This window comes from Polypterus senegalus, chromosome 1 (genome assembly GCF_016835505.1).
Source record: "Polypterus senegalus isolate Bchr_013 chromosome 1, ASM1683550v1, whole genome shotgun sequence".
Classification (NCBI taxonomy): domain Eukaryota; kingdom Metazoa; phylum Chordata; class Cladistia; order Polypteriformes; family Polypteridae; genus Polypterus; species Polypterus senegalus.
In genome coordinates this window covers 5792015-5815737 of record NC_053154.1, presented here as the reverse complement: position 1 = coordinate 5815737, position 23723 = coordinate 5792015, and the positions used below count along the sequence as shown (strand labels likewise).

Sequence of the window (23723 nt, the reverse complement as noted above, 5' to 3'; positions counted from 1 at the left end):
CCTTACTCGAACCAGCAGCAGCGAGCACATCACACCCATCCTGCTCCATCTTCACTGGCTCCCTGTGTCTTACAGAATCAAATATAAAATCCTACTAATAACCTACAAAGCCTTAAATAACCTCGTGCCAAACTACATCAGTGACCTTCTCCATCACTATGTGCCTGTCTGACCACTAAGGTCCTCTGATTCTGGCAATCTTGTTGTGCCCCACACTAATCTACACTCCATGGGTGACAGGGCCTTCAGCTGTATAGCCCAGACTCTGGAATGACCTACCGAAATTAATCAGGTCAGCTGACTCCATGAATTCTTTTAAAAAACAACTCAAAACTCATCTGTTCAGGAAGGCTTTTAGCTCTACTTGACTTTATTACCCTTCTCTCAGTTTACCTCTCTGTCAAGATGCTCATGTAACCTGTATGTGTGTGTGTGTGTGTGCTGGACCATCAATTGTGTTGTCTGTTAGGCTTTCTCTGAATTTACTGTCTTAATCTTCTTTATTTATTTATTTGGTTTGTACAATGCTATATGCTGTATACCCTGCCGCTCTTTCTAATATTCTGTAAGTGCCTTGAGCATGGGAAAGGCGCTATATAAATAAAATGTATTATTATTATTATTATCAGGTGGGCGTTAGCATATCATAGTCTCTTGGACCAATAGAGTGAGTTTTCCGCATTTGACTTATACGACTGACATTATAAAATACTGGAAATTATGCAGTAATATCAAGTCCCGACTTATCCACAAGAGAACTTAAACGCAAGTATATACGGTATATTTATTTTATTGGTACGTCCAACAAAATCAGTGTTTAAACATTAAAAACCTTGCTGTACAGCAAAGATTAATCGACACAAACATTTGAACATTATAACATAAGCCTTGAAAAACACAAAACTTTCGACATATGAATGATACTCAATTGGTATGAAATGACTATCCATCCATCCATCGTCCAACCTGCTGTATCCTCACACAGGGTCACGGGAGTCTGCTGGAGCCAATCCCAGCCAACACAGGACGCAAGGCAAGAACAGACCCCGGGCAGGGCGCCAGCCCACCGCAGGGCACACTCACACACACACACCAAGCGCACACTAGGGACAATTTAGAATCGCCAATTCACTTAACCTGCATGTCTTTGGACTGTGCGAGGAAACCGGAACACCTGGAGGAAACCCGCACAGATACGGGGAGAACGTGCAAACTCCACACTGGGAGAACGAACCCGGGTTTCCTTACTACCCACTGTGCCTATGTGACTATGAATTATTTATTTATTTTGTATTTTATTAAACTCAAATAACATTCCATTGAAACGAGTCACATTCTACAAAACTAAGTTCAAAACAAATCAACCCCCACCCATGAGAAAGAGAGCTAGGCCAGCAGAAGTAAAATAAAAATATGTTAATGTTTGTTTCCTGCCTTGCGCCCTATGTTGGCTGAGATTGGCTCCAGCAGACCCCATGACCCTGTGCTTAGGATATAGTGGGTTGGATAATGGATGGATGGATAGATCAATTAATACATTAATAAAAAAGAGGGGAGATAATCTGCTTCCTCAATTTTAAAGCTTATTCTAAAATTTTATAAAATTTTATTCCTGCCAAGTTTTGAAAAAGGTCTGCACAGATCCTCTAAGTCTGAATTAGATTTTTCCAATTTCAAATAGTTTATAATATCAGTTACCCACTGACTTAAAAGAGGTGAGTTAGGATTCTTCAAGTTGAGCGAGACAAGTCTGCATGCCAATAGTGTAGTAAAGACCATCACAGTTTGTTTGTCCTTCTCCACTTGAAGCCCCTCGGTGAGCCCACCAATCACAGCTGTTAGTGGATTAGAAGGGATTGGGACACTAAGACTGCCTGAAAGGCATTTAAAGATTCTACTCCAAAATGATGCTAATTTGGTGCAGGCCTAAAACATGGGGCCCAGTGAGGCTGGAGCTCGATTGCAACGTTCGCAGGTTGGCTCTCAGCCTGGAAACATTTTGGACAATTTTAAATAAGAGAAATGTGCTCGATATGTAATTTTGAGTTGAATAATTGTATGCTTTGCACATTTGGAGCTCAAGTGAATTCTCTGCATGGCTGCCTTCCACTCCTTTTCTGAGATGTTGATCCTTTTCCCATTGTACTCTTGGATCATTGAAAGGGAGGGACTGTAAAATGGTTTTTATATCTTACAGAAATGCGGTCTGAGTCCTCACAAGTGATCAATATTTTTTCCGGAATAAAAGTAGGTGGGAGGTGCAGATCTCTAAGTGATTTAATCCCATATGTTTTCCAGAAATTAAAAACTGCATAAGTTTGAGAGGATGGAAGATTATTTCTTATTAATCAAGTGTTCAACACTAACATTTGTGAAATTTCTTTGCAGAGAATTGAGTTGAAGTGACGTTAATGTATTAGCTTCTACGTGATGTCGTGCGCGAGATCCGTACACATACAGGCTTGTGAGGTTGCAGAGGTGATACTAAATCTGAGGTGAATGCCACTTGTATCACAGTCTTACCGAAATTAATAAGATCAGCTGACTCTATGAACTCTTTTAAAAAACAACTCCAAACTCATCTGTTCAGGAAGGCTTTTAGCTCTACGTGACTTTACTACCCTTCTCTCAGTTTACCTCAACAACAACAACAACAACATTTATTTCTATAGCACATTTTCATACAAACAGTAGCTCAAAGTGCTTTACATAATAAAGAATAGAAAAATAAAAGACACGATAAGAAAATAAAATAAGTCAACATTAATTAACATCGAATAAGAGTAAGGTTCAATGGCCAGAGGGGACAGAAAAAACAAAAAAACTCCAGACGGCTGGAGAAAAAATAAAATCTGCATTGATTCCAGACCATGAGACCACCTGACCAGTCCCCTCTGGACATTCTACCTAACATAAATGAAACAGTCCTCTTTGGATTTAGGGCTCTCACAGAAGGGCTTGATGATGATGGTCATGTAGAGTTCTGCCTTTTAATCCATCCATCATTGTTGGTGCATCATGAAGCTTTGAGTAGGTGGAGGTGGCGCAGGTCCACAAAGAAACCGGAAAAAGAAACAGAAGAGAGAGTAGGGGTCAGTACGGATTTTAGAGCCACCATGAATAGTTATTATGAAGAACTGAACATACAGAGTATCAGGATTAGATGAAGGTGAAGTTATCAGAAGGCCATGTTAAAGTGATGTGTTTTCAGCCGTGTTTTAAACTGCTCTACTGTATCAGCCTGGCGAATTCCTATTGGCAGGCTATTCCAGATTTGAGGTGCATAGCAGCAGAAGGCCGCCTGCCTCACCACTTCTTTTAAGTTTAGCTTTTGGAATTCTAAGGAGACACTCATTTGAGGATCTGAGGTTTCGATTTGGAATATAAGGTGTCAGACATTCTGATATATAAGATGGAGCAGATTATTTAAGGCTTTATAAACCATAAGCAGAATTTTAAAGTCAATCCTGAATGACACAGGTAACCAGTGTAGTGACATCAAAACTGGAGAAATGTGTTCGGATTTTCTTTTCCTAGTTAGGATTCTAGCAGCTCCATTCTGCACTCGTTGCAAGTGATTTATATCTTTTTTTGGTGGTCCTGAGAGGAGTGCGTTACAATAATCTAGTCGACTGAAAACAAACGCGTGAACTAATTTCTCAGCATCTTTCAGTGATATAAGAGGTCTAACTTTACTTATGTTTCTTAAGTGAAAAAATGCTGTCCTAGTGGTCTGATGAATATGTGATTTAAAATTCAGATTACAGTCAACAATTACCCCTAAGCTTTTTACCTCCGTCTTGACTTTTAATCCTAATGTATCCAGTTTATTTCTAATAGCCTCATTGTATCCTTTATCGCTAATCACTAAGATTGCAGTTTTCTCTTTATTTAATTTGAGAAAGTTACTATTCATCCATTCTGAGATACAAGTCAGACATTGTGTTAGTGAATCAAGAGAATCAGGGTCATCAGGTGCTATTGATAAGTACAGCTGTGTGTCATCAGCATAGCTGTGGTAGCTCACGTTGTGCCTCGAGATAATCTGACCTAACGGCAGCATGTAGATTGAGAAGAGCAGCGGACCAGGATAGAGCCTTGTGGAACACCATATCGGATATCAGGTGTCTTTGAGATTTGATTACCACAACTCACAAAGAATTTTCTCCCTGTCAGGTAGGATTCAAACCAATTTAAGACCCTGCCAGAGAGGCCCACCCATTGACTAAGGTGATTTCTAAGAATATTGTGATCAATGGTGTCAAATGCAGCACTCAGATCTAATAGGATGAGAACAGATAAATGGCCTCTGTCTGCATTCACCTGCAAGTCATTTACTACTTTAACAAGTGCAGTTTCTGTGCTGTGATTTGTTCTAAAACCCGACTGAAATTTATCAAGAATAGCAGGTTTATTGAGGTGGTCATTTAACTGCATAATGACTGCCTTCTCCAGAACTTTATTTAAGAAAGGCAGGTTAGAGATGGGGCTAACATGATTATAATTAGATTATGTTTCTTGAGCAGGGGTTTAACTACAGCAGTCTTAAGACAGTCTGGGAAGACCCCCGTATCTAATGGTAAAATTTGGTTGACCAAAGTGAAGGCATACTCAACTTATTGTGTTTACACACACACACACACAGACAGACAGACAGACATCATTCCAAAGATTTTACTTTCAGACTTGGGGAGGTCTAAAACGTCATCCGATTCATCAAAATCTCGGCATTAAATCTTTGGACGATTACAATGCATTCCCTTTACTTTGCATACGAGAAAGTAAAAAAACAAAATCTGCAGGGGTTCCTAGACGACAAGACCACCCAGCCAGCCCCACTAGACATTCTACCTAACATCAATGATCTCAGTCAGTTCTGAGGGTTTTCAAGTGTAGCAGACTACCAGGGACCTTGCCCCACCGAGACACCTGGAGCAGGGAAAGACCGGGAGAGGGGCAATATCTCCCCTGGGCACAAGAGGGCAGCCCTCGTCGTTTCTATCTGGGGCTCAATCCTGTAAAGTCCATGGCCACCACCTGGGGGCGCCTGGATGGTTCCTGAACCTTGGAGGACTGCACTTCCGCCATACCAGGAAGTGCTGCCAGAAGACCATCACGGAGTACCTGGAGCACATCCGGGGCGCTATAAAAGGGGCTGCCTCACTCCATTCGGGGAGCTGGAGTCGGGAGGTGGAAGATGGAGCTTGCGAGAGAGGAGTGGAGGTGGCCAAAGAGAGGAAAGAACTGAGTAGTTGTGTGGTTTAGTGGGGACTGGACTGCGCACTATAAACTGTAAATATTGTAAATAAGCCGTGTGTTGTGGACATCTGGTGTCGTGTCTGTCTGTGGCCGGGCTATCTTTACACAGGCTTCATGCAGAAGAATTAGGTGATGCTGGTCATGTGGACCTCTGGCCTTCAGTCCATCAATGTAGGGACTGGCATGGTGTCCTAATCAGTTGGTGATGGCGCAGATTGACTGTTCCTTTTGGGGGCGATAGCTTCCTAGTTGGAATAAGTGCTTTTGTAATTGTGCTGTTTTAAGTAACCAGAAACTATATACATATAATTTATCCCATAGTGATACGGCGGTAAAAATCGCATAAGAGAAAATAACTTAGCTTTCTTTAATGACGATTTACACGGCATAACAGACAAGGAAGCCATGACATCACTTTGTGTATAGTTTGTCATTTTCATCACTGTGCTAAAAGGATTTTCAGGACGGATGACGTTATCACCCATCCGTCCATCGGCTTCAAAGTATTTGCTGATGTCCAAGTCTTTTATACTGGTTCCTCCACGTGCAGGCCCCCACGTCGGCAAATAGTCCATTTCCAAACAAAGAAAGACGATTTTGTGCTGACTATACATTCCTCCAGCTGTCTTTGTCTATCTTGTCCTATGCTTGGCCCAGAAATTCTAAATGTTGAGAGCCCCTGTGTGCTAACTTTGGCCTTTCCTGTACATGTGAGTGGATTTATAAAATAATTTTTGTACAGAGCACAGTGACATTAAACTTATATTCTTATTACAAACCACCCTTTGTCACTGGATCTGTGACAAAAATAATACTTGAAGGTCTTATCCACAAAGCAAAAGGTACTCGATCCCTCTTCACAGTGTAGACAGTTCCTCAAGAACATTTGTGGAAATGTGGGGTGTCGTGCCAATCTAATTATCTACTATACCAGCGTGAATAAATATTAACAATGATAAGTTACAGTACACTTGGACAAACAGTTACATTTAACATGGTGTTAGTAAGTAGTGATCATTGTATCCCACCAGTGGTTTAGGTGGAGATCTCCTGTTATGTCTTACATAGTCAGTGTTGTTGTTGTAACTAAATATCACTGAGCCCATGCAGTGGGTACTGTAGCCTCAGATTAGATTATAAATCTATATAGCATCTTAATGGACTTCACTGTTCTTTGGCACTCATAACATTTCTAGCTACCACCCTTTGGTGTCTGATCCTTTTGTACGAGTTACAATAGTTGTATCAGATGCTATTCTATATGTATTTCTGTTATTTTTAATAATTGTTCTTAACCAGTATTATTGCATAATTGTACACTATCTTTTATCCTCCATAACTTCACTATGGATTGTTCTACAAACCGGATTCCAAAAAAGTTGGGACACTATACAAATCGTGAATAAAAACTGAATGCAATGATGTGGAGGTGCCAACTTCTAATATTTTATTCGGAATAGAACATAAATCCCGGAACAAAAGTTTAAACTGAGAAAATGTATCATTTTAAGGGAAAAATATGTTGATTCAGAATTTTCAACAAATCCCAAAAAAGTTGGGCCAAGGCCATTTTCACCACTGTGTGGCATCTCCCCTTCTTCTTACAACACTCAACAGACGTCTGGGGACCGAGGAGACCAGTTTCTCAAGTTTAGAAATAGGAATGCTCTCCCATTCTTGTCTAATACAGGCCTCTAACTGTTCAATCGTTTTGGCCTTCTTTGTCGCACCTTCCTCTTTATGATGCGCCAAATGTTCTCTACAGGTGAAAGATCTGGACTGCAGACTGGCCATTTCAGTACCCGGATCCTTCTCCTACGCAGACATGATGTTGTGATTGATGCAGAATGTGGTCTGGCATTATCTTGTTGAAAAATGCAGGGTCTTCCCTGAAATAGAGGACGTCTGGATGGGAGCATATGTTGTTCTAGAACCTGAATATATTTTTCTGCATTGATGGTGCCTTTCCAGACATGCAAGCTGCCCATGCCACACGCACTCATGCAACCCCATACCATCAGAGATGCAGGCTTCTGAACTGAGCGTTGATAACAACTTGGGTTGTCTGAGCTTGTGGATCTTGCTTAGAAATGGCTTCTTCTTTGCACTGTAGAGTTTCAGCTGGCAACGGCGGATGGCACGGTGGATTGTGTTCACTGACAATGGTTTCTGGAAGTATTCCTGAGCCCATTCTGTGATTTCCTTTACAGTAGCATTCCTGTTTGTGGTGCAGTGTCGTTTAAGGGCCGGAGATCACGGCCATCCAGTATGGTTTTACTGACCTTGACCCTTACGCACAGAGATTGTTCCAGATTCTCTGAATCTTCGGATGATGTTATGCACAGTTGATGATGATAGATGCAAAGTCTTTGCAATTTTTCGCTGGGTAACACCTTTCTGATATTGCTCCACTATCTTTCTGCGCAACATTGTGGGAATTGGTGATCCTCTACCCATCTTGGCTTCTGAGAGACACTGCCACTCTGAGAAGCTCTTTTTATACCCAATCATGTTGCCAATTGACCTAATTAGTGTTTATTGGTCTTCCAGCTCTTCGTTATGCTCAAATTTACTTTTTCCAGCCTCTTATTGCTACTTGTCCCAACTTTTTTGGGATTTGTTGACACCGTGAAATTTTGAATCAACATATTTTTCCTTTAAAATGATACATTTACTCGGATTAAACGTTTGATCTGTCATCTACGTTCTATTACAAATAAAATATTGACATTTGCCATCTCCACATCATTGCATTCAGTTTTTATTCACAATTTGTTTAGTGTCCCAACTTTTTTGGAATCCGGTTTGTATTCCCTTTCAGTTAACATCATTGGTGGTAAATTATGCATATCCTCATACCTTTGAGCCCCCCCCTAAAAGGAACATTGACACCACAGAAAACTGGAAAAAGAACAGCAGAGAAAGTAGGGGTTTGTACGGCCTGTGGAACTATGATAAAAATGATAATTCAAAGCAAATACAGAATATCAGGGTTACCATAAAATGAAGTTATGAGAAAGCCATGTTAAAGGAATGTGTTTTTAGCAGTTTTTTATCAGCCTGGTGAATTTCTATCGGTCAGCTATTCCAGATTTTAGGCTCATAACGGCAGAAGGCCTCCTCACCACTTCTTTTAAGTTTAGCTCTTAGAGTTCTAAGCAGACCCTCATTTGAAGATCTAAGGTTACGATTTGGAGTTTAAAGTGAGAGGCACTCTGAGATATAGGAAGGAGCAGATTGTTGAAGGTCAAACATCTTCCATCTAAGAATTATGGAGGGCGCTGTGTTCCTGGAACCTTCAATGCTGCAGTCGTTTTTCTGTAGCTTTCCATATATCTGCGCCTCAACACCATTCAGGCTCTGCTGACTTCATCACTGCTGACCTTTGGGACCTTCTGTAGACTGAGGTGTGTACCTATTGAACTGACCACAGGTGGACTCCAAACAAGGCGTAGCAACATCTCAGTGGTGATCAGTGGAGACGAACCTGAGCCAGACTTGATGCGTCATAGCAGTGGATCTGAATTCTTGTACCGGTGGGAAATTTCAGGTTGAGGTTGGCAGCATGCATGCGCTGATGGCACGTTGCCACACCCACCACATGAAGAACCACCGGTATTTCAGGTTTTGTTTTGAATACATTTGTGAAAATTCCTTCAAACCGTTTTTTCATTTTGTCATTCAGGTGTATGGAGGGTTGCATGATGAGGGAAGAAACGAATTTCAACGATTTTAGGACAAGGCTGCAGCCTAACAACATGTGGAAAACAAAGAGAAGGGGTCTCTGAAGGCATTTTATGCTCTCCCCCTCCACGGTTCAAACACGTTTGTTAAGATTTATTGTGTATGTGGCCGGTTTTGACTCGGACCCCCTCTGATGGACCGCCCCCCCTGCTGATTTGCTTGTGAAGTGTCGTTCGCCTTCAAACTTACCTTGGGTTTATCTTGCTGGAAAGCAGATGTGTGGATAACTTCGTGTTCTGTGAAGTGCCATTAAGGTGTGTTTTTTAAAGAAAGTCGCCTTGACCATTGTGTGCAATACCAGGCGACCTTGGTTATTAATTACTCTGTCAAAGACTCAGGCTGGCGGGTTTAATGGCTAATTACTAGTCAGATTTATTTATTTATTTATTTATTTTTCTTCATTGTCTAACCTGCCACTCTTTCTTCATTTCTTTGTAGGCTTTGGCTCAGAAAGCACGAGACGGAAAGCTGTTGCCCGAAGAATACCAAGGGGGCTCATTTTGGTAAGATGGCCGTCCGAAATCTTGGATGAAAAGGTCTGCCCAAAAGTCTAACTAATAATATAAATTTATTGTTCGTATTTTATGTAATTTACTATCTGATATGATAACAATGCATTTATTACAGGCAGACACTCTGGGTTAAGGGCACAGGTGGGATTTATTTTAAGGTTATCTTGTTGAAGGCTACAGAGAGTCTTGAATTGGATTATTGCCTGGAAACTATGAAACCAAATGAAAATTTAAAATATAAAATATACTGTTGTGAAAGCTAGGGTGTGCCAGTGAGTCCCAAACCCCAAATACGAGCACACAATACAGTCCCGGGTTCAAACAAAGAGTGCTTTATTACATGGATACCATTTTTCACACAAACACTAAACACGAGTCGTCTCTCCTTCCTCTCTCCTCTCCACCGCACTGCTCTCCTCCAGTCGAGTGTTGCCTTCCTTCCTCCCACTCACTTCTGAGTCGCCTGAATGGCAGAATGTTTCATTTTAATTGAGGATCAGAGAATACTTCCTGTGCCAGGGCTTTACCCGTTGGAAGCACTTTCTGGTTGTACAGAAGTCCCAAATCATAGGGAGTGGACCTCCCTGCAGCGCCCTCTTGAGGAACTCCCAGACCCCAGCAGGGCTGCATTAATGGATTACAATACACAACACTCCCTGCTGGTTTCCAGATGGGCACCAATATCCAAGGTTGCTGCCTTTTAACATCCCGGGATTATTAAACGGCCCCCAGAGACAGTCCTGTCCTGTCCTGTCCTGTCCTGTCCTTTGATCCTGGCCAGGAAAGGAACCACAAGTAGAACCGGTCAGGACGCCTGTCCACCTGCCTGGGGCTTTCCATCGGGGTAAGGATTCTCCCCTTCTCTTAGCCCGGATGCCCATCCATCCAGTGTGGTATAATCCCCACCCCTAGGAAAGAAGAGTAAAAAGGATTATATAAAAATATATATATAAAAGAAGCACACACATTTTAACAAATTACCTAAATTTCTCATGGAGAAAATGCGAAAAATCCTTCCTGTAACTGAAGTATATTTGAATTCCTCATCAAGAGATAATTATTATCAACAAAACCAATTTTTGGCAACCCTGAATGTAATACACCCTGCAAAGATGCGGTTCAGGGTTCGCAGACTCAGTCGTTTGCGGATTTTTCCTTAGAACCTAACTATTAATTGTTAGGGGAAAGCGCAAATATTCTTCACAAATTTTTTATGGCTTTTTTCGTGGCAATACTGTGCTGTAAAGAGAACAGGAAACAACTGCTGAGGGAAACGCGGTTTGGGATGATGAAAGCAGCCAATCCAAGAGCGTTATTCATTTCTCCTTGCTGCTGATTGATTGCTGCCCTGTGACGCGACTCCAGCTGAGTGTCCTCGTGTTTTCCAGTTTGTTATTGTTCTCATTTTGTTCTTCTTAAATGCACACGATGTCACTGAATCGCCCTGCACCTTCCAAGTCTTCTGGCACTGAGCCTAAGTGCCAGAAGAAGTTTAAAACACTCCAGGAGATGGTTGAACTACTGGATTTGCTCCAGGAACTAAAAAGTTATGCTGCAGTAGTGCGCCACGATGGCATTAATGAAAGCACCGCACGCTACATAAAAAAGAATGAAGCAGCGATCTGGAGTACCATATCTGTAGTTTTCTGCCAAAAAGGTAACGACCGTAAGGAGTAAAAATATCGTCAGGATGGAATCTGCCTTGGCACTGTGGATCACCGACTGCAGGAAGAACATCCCCTTGGACGGTAACATCATCCATGAGAAAACACAGAAATTTTACCAGCAGTTTGCTACAGGAGACAATGTAGCAACTTCCCATCACAATGTTCCTGAAAACTATAAAGAAAAGCCAGCATGAAACCCCATCAGAAGAAGACCCGTCCAAAGATACGATGACTCCTGAAGCACCTAAAGAAGAGGCGCCACCCGAGGAGTTTCAAATCCTCTGCATCGTACTGCACAGCTACTTCATCATCATTATCATCGATATCATTCATCATTGGCGACTACCCGTACATTTTACTGTATTTTAATTAAATGAAATTATTATGTATTTACTCTACTTATAACAAAGAAAACGACAGCACATACCAAAGAAAACGCACTTCCATGAATTACAGTACGTATAGCAGTAACATCGGTATATACATTCTAGCACCGCGGAGACATAGCAGTACAGTACTGTACAGTATACGGGTTTACCTTTACATTCTGTTTTTAGGTAACGCATTAAGCTAATGTTTTAGGCAATGTATTAAGCTGAGATTGCAACGAAACTGAAGTGCTTTGGGGGCATACTGTATTTAGGGTTTAAACTATAAAAATAGGCGTTTAAAAGGCATCTTTTAACCACATCCAAAAGTCGTGGTTTTTCGCAATTCGCGGGTACTCTAGGAACGTAACCCCTGCGAATTTTGGGGTATACTGTACTTTGTAATCACCACTTGCCAGTAAAACAGCACCAAGTCTTCTCCTGCAGCAAATTATAAAGTTGAGGGATACAGAGCAGATGATCAGAGACCATTCATCCTTACAGAAGCCCTCCACATCACCCTGGGCCTGAGGGTCCTCTCTCGTGCCCTCTCCTCAGTCTTCAGCTCATCCAACAATGTTTTCAGTGTGGCCATGAAACAGCCATGACAGAAGCTTGATTTTGTGTGCTATTAACCGTTTTTGTGTTGATTTGTGCACATATTTTGGATCAATGCCCTGTCAGAAAATCCAATGACTACCCAGTTTTAGGTTTATGGCAGAGGCAGCCAGATTTAAATTTAAAATCTCCTTGTATTTCACGAAGTCCATGATAGATAGGTAGGTAGATGTGAAAGGCATTATTAGATAGAGAGAGAGATTGATAGAAAGGCACTATATGATTGGTAGATTGAAGTGAAAGGCACTATATAATAGATTGATAGATAGATAGAAGTGAAAGGCACTATATAATAGATGGATAGATAGATAGAAGTGAAAGGCACTATATTGTGGATAGATAGATAGGCAGATGTGAAAGGCACTATATAATAGATAGATATATAGATATGAAAGGCACTATAAATGATAGATAGATAGATGGATAGATAGATATGTGAAAGGCACTATATAATAGATCCCCAGGGGGAAATTCACCTTTTTTCAGAAGCTCTTTAAATCAATATATATACACACACACTGAGGGTGATCTGGATAGCAGGATCCTCATTGTTGAGGACCCGTGTGGCTGGACCCAGACCAAGGGGACACCCAAGTAACACCTGGCTGTGGCAGATAGATGGTCATTTCCAAAGGGGGGGACTGGACTGTGTGTCTGGATGGGGGGTTGCCAACTTGGATCCTAAGTTGTTTTGTCGTGTGGAGGGTGCAGCAATGCCCTGTACCAATGCATGCTCCCCATCATGACCTGACGCACTATGGTCTGAACACTGAAAATTAAAAAGAAAAAACTTCTGACTTGGCAGTAACTTGCCCGGTGGAAGACCTGACGGTGTTAACGGTTGTAGATATTCTTCATGATATTGTAAGTTGATGTTGTCATCTTCCGTACCATTACCACCTACTGTTTCAGCAAAGTCTATTGATACTCATTTAACCAATTTGCTGTGTAACCAGTCAACAATTTTCTCATTAATTCGTTTGACTTCATCGTTTCTCGTTGTCAGGATTGCCCGTGTACTCATTTCTTCTGTTTATAACCATTCGGGATGAAATTCTTCAGTAAGATTTGGACATAATACGTCTTCTTTAATTGAGAACTTAAAGTGAGGTAAACATCAAAATGTATAAGAACTGATAGCGCAGGAAGTGCATTCATACCAATGAGAGGTGAGAGTACCGTGGGCATGGGCCATTAACCAGAAATGGTTGAGAGGAGGGTGGGACTCTCTTGGCAATAGTCTTATCTCGCGGGTCTTGAATAAATCTCTCTCCTAAAAAGTCTTGTCTCGTCAAAGAATTTTTTTTTATAATAAAGAGATATAAAGTTGGTGTTTTTCAGATTATTTCTGAAGATATTGTAAAAAAAAAAAAAATTTAAATAAAAAAATACCTAAAATGCAAAGGTGCCAGTAGCGTTGACCACAATGCCTCCTCTTGTTCCCTCGGTGTGACACATGGCCACCTGGCCAAAGAAGGCGACGCGTAAAGGGCAGCCAGAAGAAACAGAGAGTGTGTTAAGAGTAAGGCTTGGTGTGTGCTGAGGAGATGCACAATTGTGTGGGCTTAGGCCTGTGGTGTGAACGGCAGATGATGATTGGTGAAGACGGGTGCCCCATGATGGAGGGAGAATGAAGCCAAAGAAGATAGGAAAACGACGGGTCCTCTCTGGCTAAACTACACACTTCATCCACTTTTGATGAGACACCTGCCTGTGGGTCTGAATTTGAGGCTGTGGGAGACGACAACTCAAAAATTAACCCCCCAGTGGCACAGTTATTGGCATTAAAAAGTGTTTGAAGACAATTGGTTCACTCCACGGGGAAAATACATTTTCACTTTTTGCACACGTTGGCCTGCAATATTCTTTTGCTAAAATCTCAGTCGTGTGTTTTATATATGAGATTTTTTGTAAATAATAAAAATTCAAAAATTGCCTTTGAAGTGAAACCAGAGCGCATTTTATTAACACTCTGACTCAACATTCAGTCAATAATGCAGAAAAAGAATAAACCGAATTGGGTTCAAAAGCACTTTCATTCTTTTGTGATGTACGAGTTTAAGTTTTTCCCCAGAACTGAATTCCATAGTAATGATTCCATATGTGCTGCCTGCTCCCACCTACATGTGAGACAGTGAAGTATTTGACAGGCAGACCAAAGCTACGAGCTTCTCAGTGGTCTGTGGTATTCCCCCCAAATTGTACTCCTTTACTTACCTGTTCACATGCCTTTGGATTTGTGCCTCCAGCATGTTTTCTTTCTCGTGACTTATTTTGTGGTTTATTTTAGCAACAACCTTACAGCACCACTCACACCATTAGTCATGCTTTAGACAAAATGACCAGATGGGAATCAAATTAGGCTGTAACTTTTCTAGAAATTCAGCGCTTCTTGCATAATTAATTATTTCTTTTCTTTTATAAGTAAACATTTTGTTGTCTCCTTAACGCCATGCCTCTTTCAGTTTTTCAGTGGCTGCTTGTTATTAAATATGATCTCCATATCTCCACATTCAAGGTGTTCATCTCATATGTTCTCAGCACACTTCCATTTTAAGATTTGGGGTTTGCTCAGAGTTCTGTTTTCTCAGAGATATGAATGCAGCTGACTCAATGGCAAAAAAAGTTGAACTTTGATTTTCCATTTTTAGCTCATCTTACCTTAATGTGTTCATTTGTGGAGTTTCAGCTCTGATTGATTTTATGAGATGCCTTGCCTTCTCTACCAAAACAGGTGCAGGAGCCTTCAGAAATGGGCCTATGCATTCCTCTGAGGCCTGCCTGCCAATATCAGCCTTACCCAGAATCCAAAATTCTCGGCCTACAAGGGCCCGACAAAAGGGCAGTGGCTCTTAAATGCTGACATTTTAAATTGGAGAGAAATAAACTGTAGAACCTCGGGTGCTCAGTGAAGTATCAATGTTGTTGTTTATCTTGAAGGTGTGTTAACCTGTAGACCGCCATACTGAAAACTGGTACGCTTGTAAAATACGGGGATGTTCGTTTAAGACACTAATTAAATGTATGTTGTTATTTATGGACAATTATTCATGCCATAATTAAACGCAATCTATTGTGCTAACTGCATTTAAATGTAGCACAAATTACGTCAACTGGCCACAGTTTTATGGTGTCACAATTAAAACCATCAGCCAAATTATCGATTGTTTTCAATGACTTTCATGTTAATTTATAATGCATTAGAAGAGCGTTGGGAATTTCCCCTTGGAATTAATAAAGTATCTATCTATCTATCTATCTATCTATCTATCTATCTATCTATCTATCTATTATATAGTGCCTATCTATCTATCTATCTATCTATCTATTATATAGTGCCTTTCTATCTATCTATCTATCTATCTATCTATCTATCTATCTATCTATCTATCTATCTATTATATAGTGCCTTTCATATCTATCTATCTATCTATCTATCTATCTATCTATCTATCTATCTATCACATTGTAATTTGTTTGCATGGATTGTGTTTTGCAAGCAAACACAGCCTACAAACCCAAAAAAACCTTAAAACTTTAAACCTGTTCTGACTCAAAGATAAGGCAAAAAGCTGTTTTTAACGAGGAAAGACGATGAGATGGGACACGGTCAGGAAATTTGAGGATGTCAACCTTTCAATCATCACTCTCCGAAATGCTAATCAATACTGGAAGTCAAACGCAGAGATCAAAAAGCTGTAGATTTAAACACAAAAAAGATTTGATCTCAATCACTCATAGTACCCTATATATGTGTGTGTGTGTGTATACAGTTGTGCTTGAAAGTTTGTGAACCCTTTAGAATTTTCTATATTTCTTTATAAATATGACCTAAAACATCACCAGATTGTCACTCAAGTCCTAAAAGTAGATAAAGAGAAACCAGTTAAATAAATGAGACAAAAATATTACACTTGGTCATTTATTTATTAAGGAATATGATCGAATATTACATGTCTGTGAGTGGCAAAAGTATGTGAACCTCACGGATGATCAGTTAGTTTGAAGGTGAAATTCGAGTCAATGGGATGCCAATCAGGTGTGAGTGGGCACCCTGTGTGATTTAAAGACCAGGATCTATCAAAGTCTGCTCTTCACAACACGTGTTTGTGGAAGTGTATCATGGCACCAACAAAGGAGATTACTGAGGACCTCACAAAAAGAGTTGTTGCTGCTCATCAGGCTGGAAAAGGTTACCAAACCATCTCTAAAGAGTTTGGACTCCACCAATCCACAGTCAGACAGATACAAGTGTACAAATGGAGGAAATTCAAGACCATCATGACCCTCCCCAGGAGTGGTCGACCAACAAAGATCACTCCAAGAGCGAGGCACACGTGTAATAGTCGGCGAGGTCACAAAGGACCCCAACTGAAGGCCTCTCTCACATCGGCTGATGTTCATGTTCATGAGTCCACCATCAGGAGAACACTGAACAGCAATGGTGTGCATGGCAGAGTTGCAAGGAGAAAGCCACTGCTCTCCAAAAAAACATTGCTGCTCGTCTGCAGTTTGCTGAAGATCACGTGGACAAACCAGAAGGCTATTGGAAGAATGTTTTGTGGACGGATGAGACCAAAATAGAACTTTCTGGTTTAAATGAAAAGCGTTCTGTTTGGAGAAAGGAAAACACTGCATTCCAGCAGAAGAACCTCATCCCATCTGTGAAACATGGTGGTGGTAGTATCAGGGTTTGGGCCTGTTTTGCTGCATCTGGGCCAGGACGGCTTGCCTTCATTAATGGAACAATGAATTCTGAATGATATCAGAGAATTATAAAGGAAAATGTCAGGACATCTGTCCATGAACTGAGTCTCAAGAGAAGGTGGGTCACGCAGCAAGACAACGACCCTAAGCACACAAGTCGTTCTACCAAAGAATGGTTAAAGAAGAATAAAGTGAATGTTCTGGAATGGCCAAGTCAAAGTCCTGACCTTAATCCAGTCAAAATGTTGTGGAAGGACCTGAAGTGAGCAGTTCATGTGAGGAAACCCACCAACATCCCAGAGTTGAAGCTGTTCTGTACGGAGGAATGGGCTCAAATTCCTCTAAGCCGGTGTGCAGGAATGATCAGAAGTTACCGGAAATGTTTAGTTGAGTTATTGGGGGGTCACAGCAGATACTGAAAGCAAAGGTTCACATACTTCTGCCACTCACAAATATGTAATATTCAATCATTTTCCTTAATAAATAAATGACCAAGTATAATATTTTGGTCTCATTTGTTTAACTGGTTTCTCTTTATCTACTTTTAGGACTTGAGTGACAATCTGATGATGTTTTAGGTCATATTTATACAGAAATATAGAAAATTCTAAAGGGTTCACAAACTTTCAAGCACAACTGTGTGTGTATATATATATATACACTGTGAGTGGAAAAAAAACACACCAAAATGTTTTTCATCACATCTTCAACAATAGTCGGCTGATTTTGATAAAATTTGGAACATTGTATAAACTTGTGAGTAATTAATACAACTGTTGTTGGAAAACATATTACATACACTTTGTATCAAACATTAAGTAAATCAGCCGACTATTATTGAAGATGTGATGAAAAACATTTTGGTGTGTTTTTTTTCCACTCACAGTGCATATGTGTGTGTGTAATAAGATTGTGCAACCAGATATGAGGTGAAGGGTCCTGTCATTGTTGTCCATTGCCATTTTCATTTATGTTCTTTATTAGAAATATTCAGTTGACTGAAAACTCAAAAGAATTCGGAATAAACAATGATGTGCGCAAATTACTTTTGTCAGTTTCAGGTTAAGATAATTGTGGGGGTTTTCTTTTTTCGTGGAGGGCTCCCAGTCCATTTTTTCCATGCCTGTATGTGGTCTTCATTTTGATATTGTGGCCCTGTGACCTGAAGGAAGCTCTACTCAATCAGTCTTTCATTTTGCGGCCCAGTCACCCCATCAGGTATGATGAAGACCTCCATCCTTGAATACAGAAGCCCGCCGCTGAGTATCCTTTGATTTGTTTCCAGGTGCTACGCTTTTAGATGCACTTCAGGTCTCTAGCCAGCAAGTATGGCTCTTTAACAAACACCACATTGTGCTTACTGTAAGTTTGCGTATTTGACAAAGCAGATTGGTGGCCAGTGGGCCCATTCATCTGATCTTTGTATCCAGCTGCGGACCCTCAGAAGTTTATAATGCTGTTATTTTTGTTTTTGTCTCCTCTGTCTTCGACTGGCCACATCTGATTTAACGTGTTAATGAGCTTATTTTGTCATGATTTATAGATGCTTCAAACTAAATGTTATATAAAGTGTGTGTTTCGCGTAATGGTGTACTGTTGTTACAAATCTAAAGATTCAAAAGTCCTGAACAGTTCCAGAAATGTTCACTAGAGGGAGAAATCCTGTTAAAAACCCCGGCTAGTATCATAGAGGCCAATGTCATTTTTCCTGTTTAAAACCAGGGAAACATTACACAGTGAAGCTCAGAACAGCACTAGAGGCACAGCTTCAACTCGACTGCGTCTATTCAAACGACCCATAAGCCACTGCCAACGTGTCGTATGGTGTCCACTTCAATCGATTGTCATTTTTGAATTGCCTTTACTTTTTAATTTACACTCGTACAATTCATTCTTAACTAAATTCCCCATCCAAGCCAAACACACGCACACACACACACACCCCAATCCCCTGTTCCAGTGTGTGTGGTCGGGCGGTGGAAGGACAGACCGGAAATCCGTCAGAATGTTTGGGACGCCAACCAGGGCCATCCCTTTTATTCGTCACAAGACCAAATGAAAATAAAAAATACAAGAAAAGAAAAAAAACGCACAAATACGCTGCTAATTGGTCCCGGGTTCTTCCTTCTTTCGTGTTTTAATCTCCTGCTCCACTGTGTGGCTTATTCAGGTCTTCCAGCAAAAGACGCCTGTCTTTAAGGCTGCGCGTCTTTTATGGTGAAACTCCCAGAAGGGGTGGGGCTAAGTGCCCTTATAGGGCGGTCTCTCGGAGCTGTGAGGGAAGTAGAGAAACAGGACCAAGTCAGCGGTAGCGCCCCCTCTCGTCTCGGCGGGTCATTACATACCTTTCTTCAGGACTTCAACGGCCATGCGTGACAAGTGGAAGCTACTCTTATAAAATTCAGCAACGCCACACATCACATGGGGCCTCATGTATAACCGGTGCGTACGCACAGAAATGTTGCGTAAGAACTTTTCCACCTTCAAATCGCGATGTATAAAACCTACACTTGGCGTAAAGCCACACACTTTTCCACGGTACCTCATACCTTGTCGTACGCAAGTTCTGCGCTCGGTTTTGCAGACTGGCGGCACCCAGCGTCAAAGCAATGGTACTGTTCCTGTGTGGTTAGTCTTTTATTTAACTGACGCAGCTTTATAAAGACACTGAAACTAACCGCATATTGTTTATTAGTATAATGCATCTGATTGTAATTAACTTGTAACAATATAATGGTCCAGGGAACAGCCATAGTATTCCAAATACCAGAACTGCTTTAGCGTCGTTACTCTCACTGCACCTTCCTCTTCTTCTTCTTCTTCTTCTTCTTCTTCTTTCAGCTCCTCCCGTTAGGAGTTGCCACAGCGGATCATCTTTTTCCATATTACTCTCACTGCAGCACTCGGAGTATTTCTATCACTGTATCTGAGTGTGAATCACAGCAGCAGCTGATCGGAAAGAGAATTATTGGGATACAGCTTTAAGGACACGCTGTCTCAGCCACTGCAAAACGTTTTAAAGCCTTTCCTGTACGGACCTCGCGGTTCATCCCAAGAACTTTAAATGCACTCAATCAATTGCTCCTTGTAGAACTGTGAGGACTTATAAGTACAATCACCTCACTGTAAACTTGCACTACATTTATAATATCTCACAACCTGGGCCACTTTATAAAGCGCGTATTTACATATGATGACGATATCATTTTTAAGGTGAAATGCAGCAAAATATGTTTGTTAAATTATACACATAAAACTTTAACTTTCAATGTTCTTTAAACGTTTTGAAGAATCGGCGCTAAGCTTACAGATGGCTTAACTTCTATTACAGAGCTGATTGTGTGGCGATCGGTTACTTGGGGAAAGAAAAGCAAGGACTCTTGGGCGCCACCCAATATATATTGAATATAAAACAGAAAGAGAAAATAACAACACAGCTAAAAACACAGCGACAAATTCCGGCAAAAGTTAAATACTGGTGTCATGAGCACGAGGCGGCTATGCAGTGTCTGCAACGGACGAGGCCATCCACCATGCATAAGATACCTTACTGATGAGCGGGCGAAGGAGCCACCGATTCTTCTTCTGCTCAGTGCCACCACAAGTCTAGAGCCACCCCTGAGTACTGCTGCAATAAATTATTTCATCGAAGTGAAACACATGTTTAATAACGTGCTTTAACTCCTATCATCATGAAAATGACATCACGTATACATCTAAGTATTTTAGTTATTCAGAGAGCTGTAATATCACTAATGTCATGGACTCTGTGTCCAGTTGGAGGAAGAGAGCCGGTTTAAGAAGCAAGTAGTGATTCACACACATAGATCACATACGAGTAGAAGATCAAATACAAAACAAAGCATTTAACGTGCTACTTTAATTACGATGTAATTTTGAGAAACTGGTTAATTAAACGATTTTAAGATGAAGTTTATGATGTTCTACTTTAATGACAAAATAAACTACGTGATTAAAGTGGAAATGTCAAGATTGAAGATCGCCACTGTGTTCCTTTTTTTTTCTCTGTACCCTAATAAGCTGTCATGTGACACTCAGACGGTGGGTACGACTCGCCTTTCCACGGCAACTTTGATATGCGACTTCTTTTTTATTTCCGGCACCGTGCGATTTTGTGGATGTGAGCTTTCAAGTTTCTCCAACACGCTATGTCACTCGATCAACTTCCTTTTGTTGATTATTCCACGGTTTATTTGAACAAATAGTCTGTTTTTCCTTTGCCTCCACTTGGTATTCGCTGAAATTCTTATATTTTCCCCCGTGCTTTTCCCACTGTCTTTTCACAGAAGGCTGAGCTTAAGGGCGATTTATATTGATTTGAATATTCAAAGAGGCGTAATTCTGGGAGGAGTTACAAAATGCGCGTGCACGAGCGTTACTTTTCACACTGATCGGGATTTATGTAGCGGAAGAGCGTGGAAGTTGGAGTACGCACAGATTCCTGCATCTGGATTTGTCTGTGCGTTAGCACATTTCGGCTCTTGTGCTTACGCCATGTTATAGTGCGAGTTCTACGCACGGCGTTATACGTGAGGCCCCTGGAGAGTTACATTCTATTTATTTGGACGATGGCCTTGTTTGCTTTTCAGACTTAGTGACTCAGAGTTTCGTATTTTTGATATTTTGTCCTTACAGCACTTTGTAGTCAGATTCATCTTTTTACAAAGAAAGCAGCGCACGCTCTTCTCCGTTGCTAATCGTGTTTGTTTTTCTTCATCTTTTTCAGCATCTCGAATTTGGGGATGTTCGGGATCAGCGGCTTTTCTGCGGTTATTAACCCTCCACAAGCTTGCATCCTGGCCGTCGGGATGTCACGGCCCGAAGTCACCCCCGTCCAAGAGCCCGATGGCAGCCTGACCCTCCGGCGGCAGCAGCTGATGACGGTGACCCTGTCAAGTGACGGCCGATTAGTAGATGACCAGCTAGCCTCGCAATTTTTGATCAAATTTAAAGCCAACCTGGAAAATCCCCAACGCATGGCCCTGGCGTGAAAAGACGTTGTGCTCGTCATGTCTGTCGGGGAGAGTTTGTTACAGCAAGGACCGGGAAGTGTCTTCTCTTTTATGGGAGTCCATTGTCAGATCTACAGCCAGCGACCGATTTACGTTTAAGCTATAATGATTTTAAATTCCCACGTGCCATGTTTCGTCCACATGATGCCCGGTTGTCAAGCCCAGCGTTTAACGCTGCAGTTTGTTGTGCTTCGTTTCAAAGAATTTAAGCATTATTGCCATTTTGGAAACACCCAGTCGACAATTAGAAGTGAAATATTCCCAGTTGTGAAGCGAAATATAATTTCATTAAGAATTCCGTTATTTCCCAGTTTTTACCGTCTGTGCCAGATATCCCTGCTATTTAACTACAAAGCATGTGGTTTACACAGTAAGGAATTATCCACTCCACTGTCCGTCCCCCCCGTCCCACCCTTTGATTACGGTGTACAACTTCCGAGATCAGAAAAGCATTCAAGTCGTCCTGTCACACGAGTCACATATCAACGGTGACAGTACGGTGACAGTGACTGAGCTGCAGTTTAGCTGTCAAGCCAGTTATGCTTTTCTGTGCTACTCACACCTTCAGCTTCTGACTAAGGGCTTTACAGATGTCGCCATATTCTCCATCTTCAGTCGTGCATATCGTTCTTAAGGGTCGCAATATTGGCCAATAGCGGCACACGCAGACAAAGGTGCAAAGGGAATATGAGGCATACGATCACCCCCATAAATGCCCATTGCCTATACGCATCTATAAACTTGGCACAGAAAATTTCTTTGTTGTAAAAATGATCAAAGCAAAGGTTGTATTTATTTGAAAAAAAGTTACATGTTTTGGAAAAACTAAATCTCTTGTGGGTTGGTAAAAATAAATAAAGAAAATGTTGTGTATTACACGCTTCCCAGTGTTGGTATTCTTGTTGGTTTATGTGAAACGAGCTGTGCGTTGTCAACGTCGACCTCGGAGTTTACATTTGCAGTGCACCATTTATTGAAATGTATTTTAAGAACACATTTGGTAATAAAGTGCATTGCATGTGTTATTCCAGCAGATGGCGCACCACAAACAGTTGTAGGAATAAAATGCATAACCACAAATGTTTGTGATGCACCATCTGTTGGAATGGGAAATGCAATACATGTGTCTCTTGTTATAAGCCATATGGCATGGGATTCATAAGAGCAGTGTTAATGTTTGTGATGTGCCACCTGTTGGAATGACAAATGTTTGGTATGTGCCATCTGTTGGAATGACAATTGCAATGAATATGTCTCCATTATATGCCATTTGACATGGCATTCTTAAAAGCAGTGTTAATGTTTGTGTTGCACCATCTGTTGAAATGACTCATGGAATATATTTTATTTATACAAATGTTTGTGATGCACCATCGGTTTGAATGACAAATGCAATGCGTGTGTCTCTTGTTATACGCCACATGGTATGGGATTCATAAGAGCAGTGTTAATGTTTGTGATGTGCCACCTGTTGGAATGGCAAATGTTTGTGATGCGCCATCTCTTGGAATGACAATTGCAATGCATATGTCTCCATTTTATGCCATTTGGTATGTCATTCATAAAAGCAGTGTTAATATTTGGAATTGCGCCATCTGTTGGAATGATACATGCAATGTATTTTATTCATACAAATGTTTGTGATGCACCATCATCTATTGGAATGACAAATGCAATACATTTTATTACTACAAACTAGCTGTGCTTCCTGTCTAGGGCAGGTTGAAATCCAAGTAGTCCACATAGACCTTGGCGTTAACGTTTGCAGTGTTCCATCTATTGGAATATGTTTTGTAATGCATGTAGTAATAAAGT

At 41.0% G+C, this 23723-nt stretch overlaps 1 protein-coding gene across 1 annotated transcript in view; it reads left to right on the top strand.

Moving 5' to 3' along the window:
* The window catches only part of pdhx (pyruvate dehydrogenase complex component X), a 292521-nt gene extending 269740 nt beyond the window's left edge, over nt 1–22781 (top strand). The window contains exons 10-11 of the mRNA XM_039744023.1: nt 9442–9506; nt 21623–22781. Coding sequence (XP_039599957.1) covers nt 9442–9506; nt 21623–21887 — 330 coding nt within the window. The 3' untranslated portion in view covers nt 21888–22781. The remainder of the gene's footprint in view (nt 1–9441; nt 9507–21622) is intronic.
* The last annotated feature ends 942 nt before the right edge of the window (nt 22782–23723 follow it).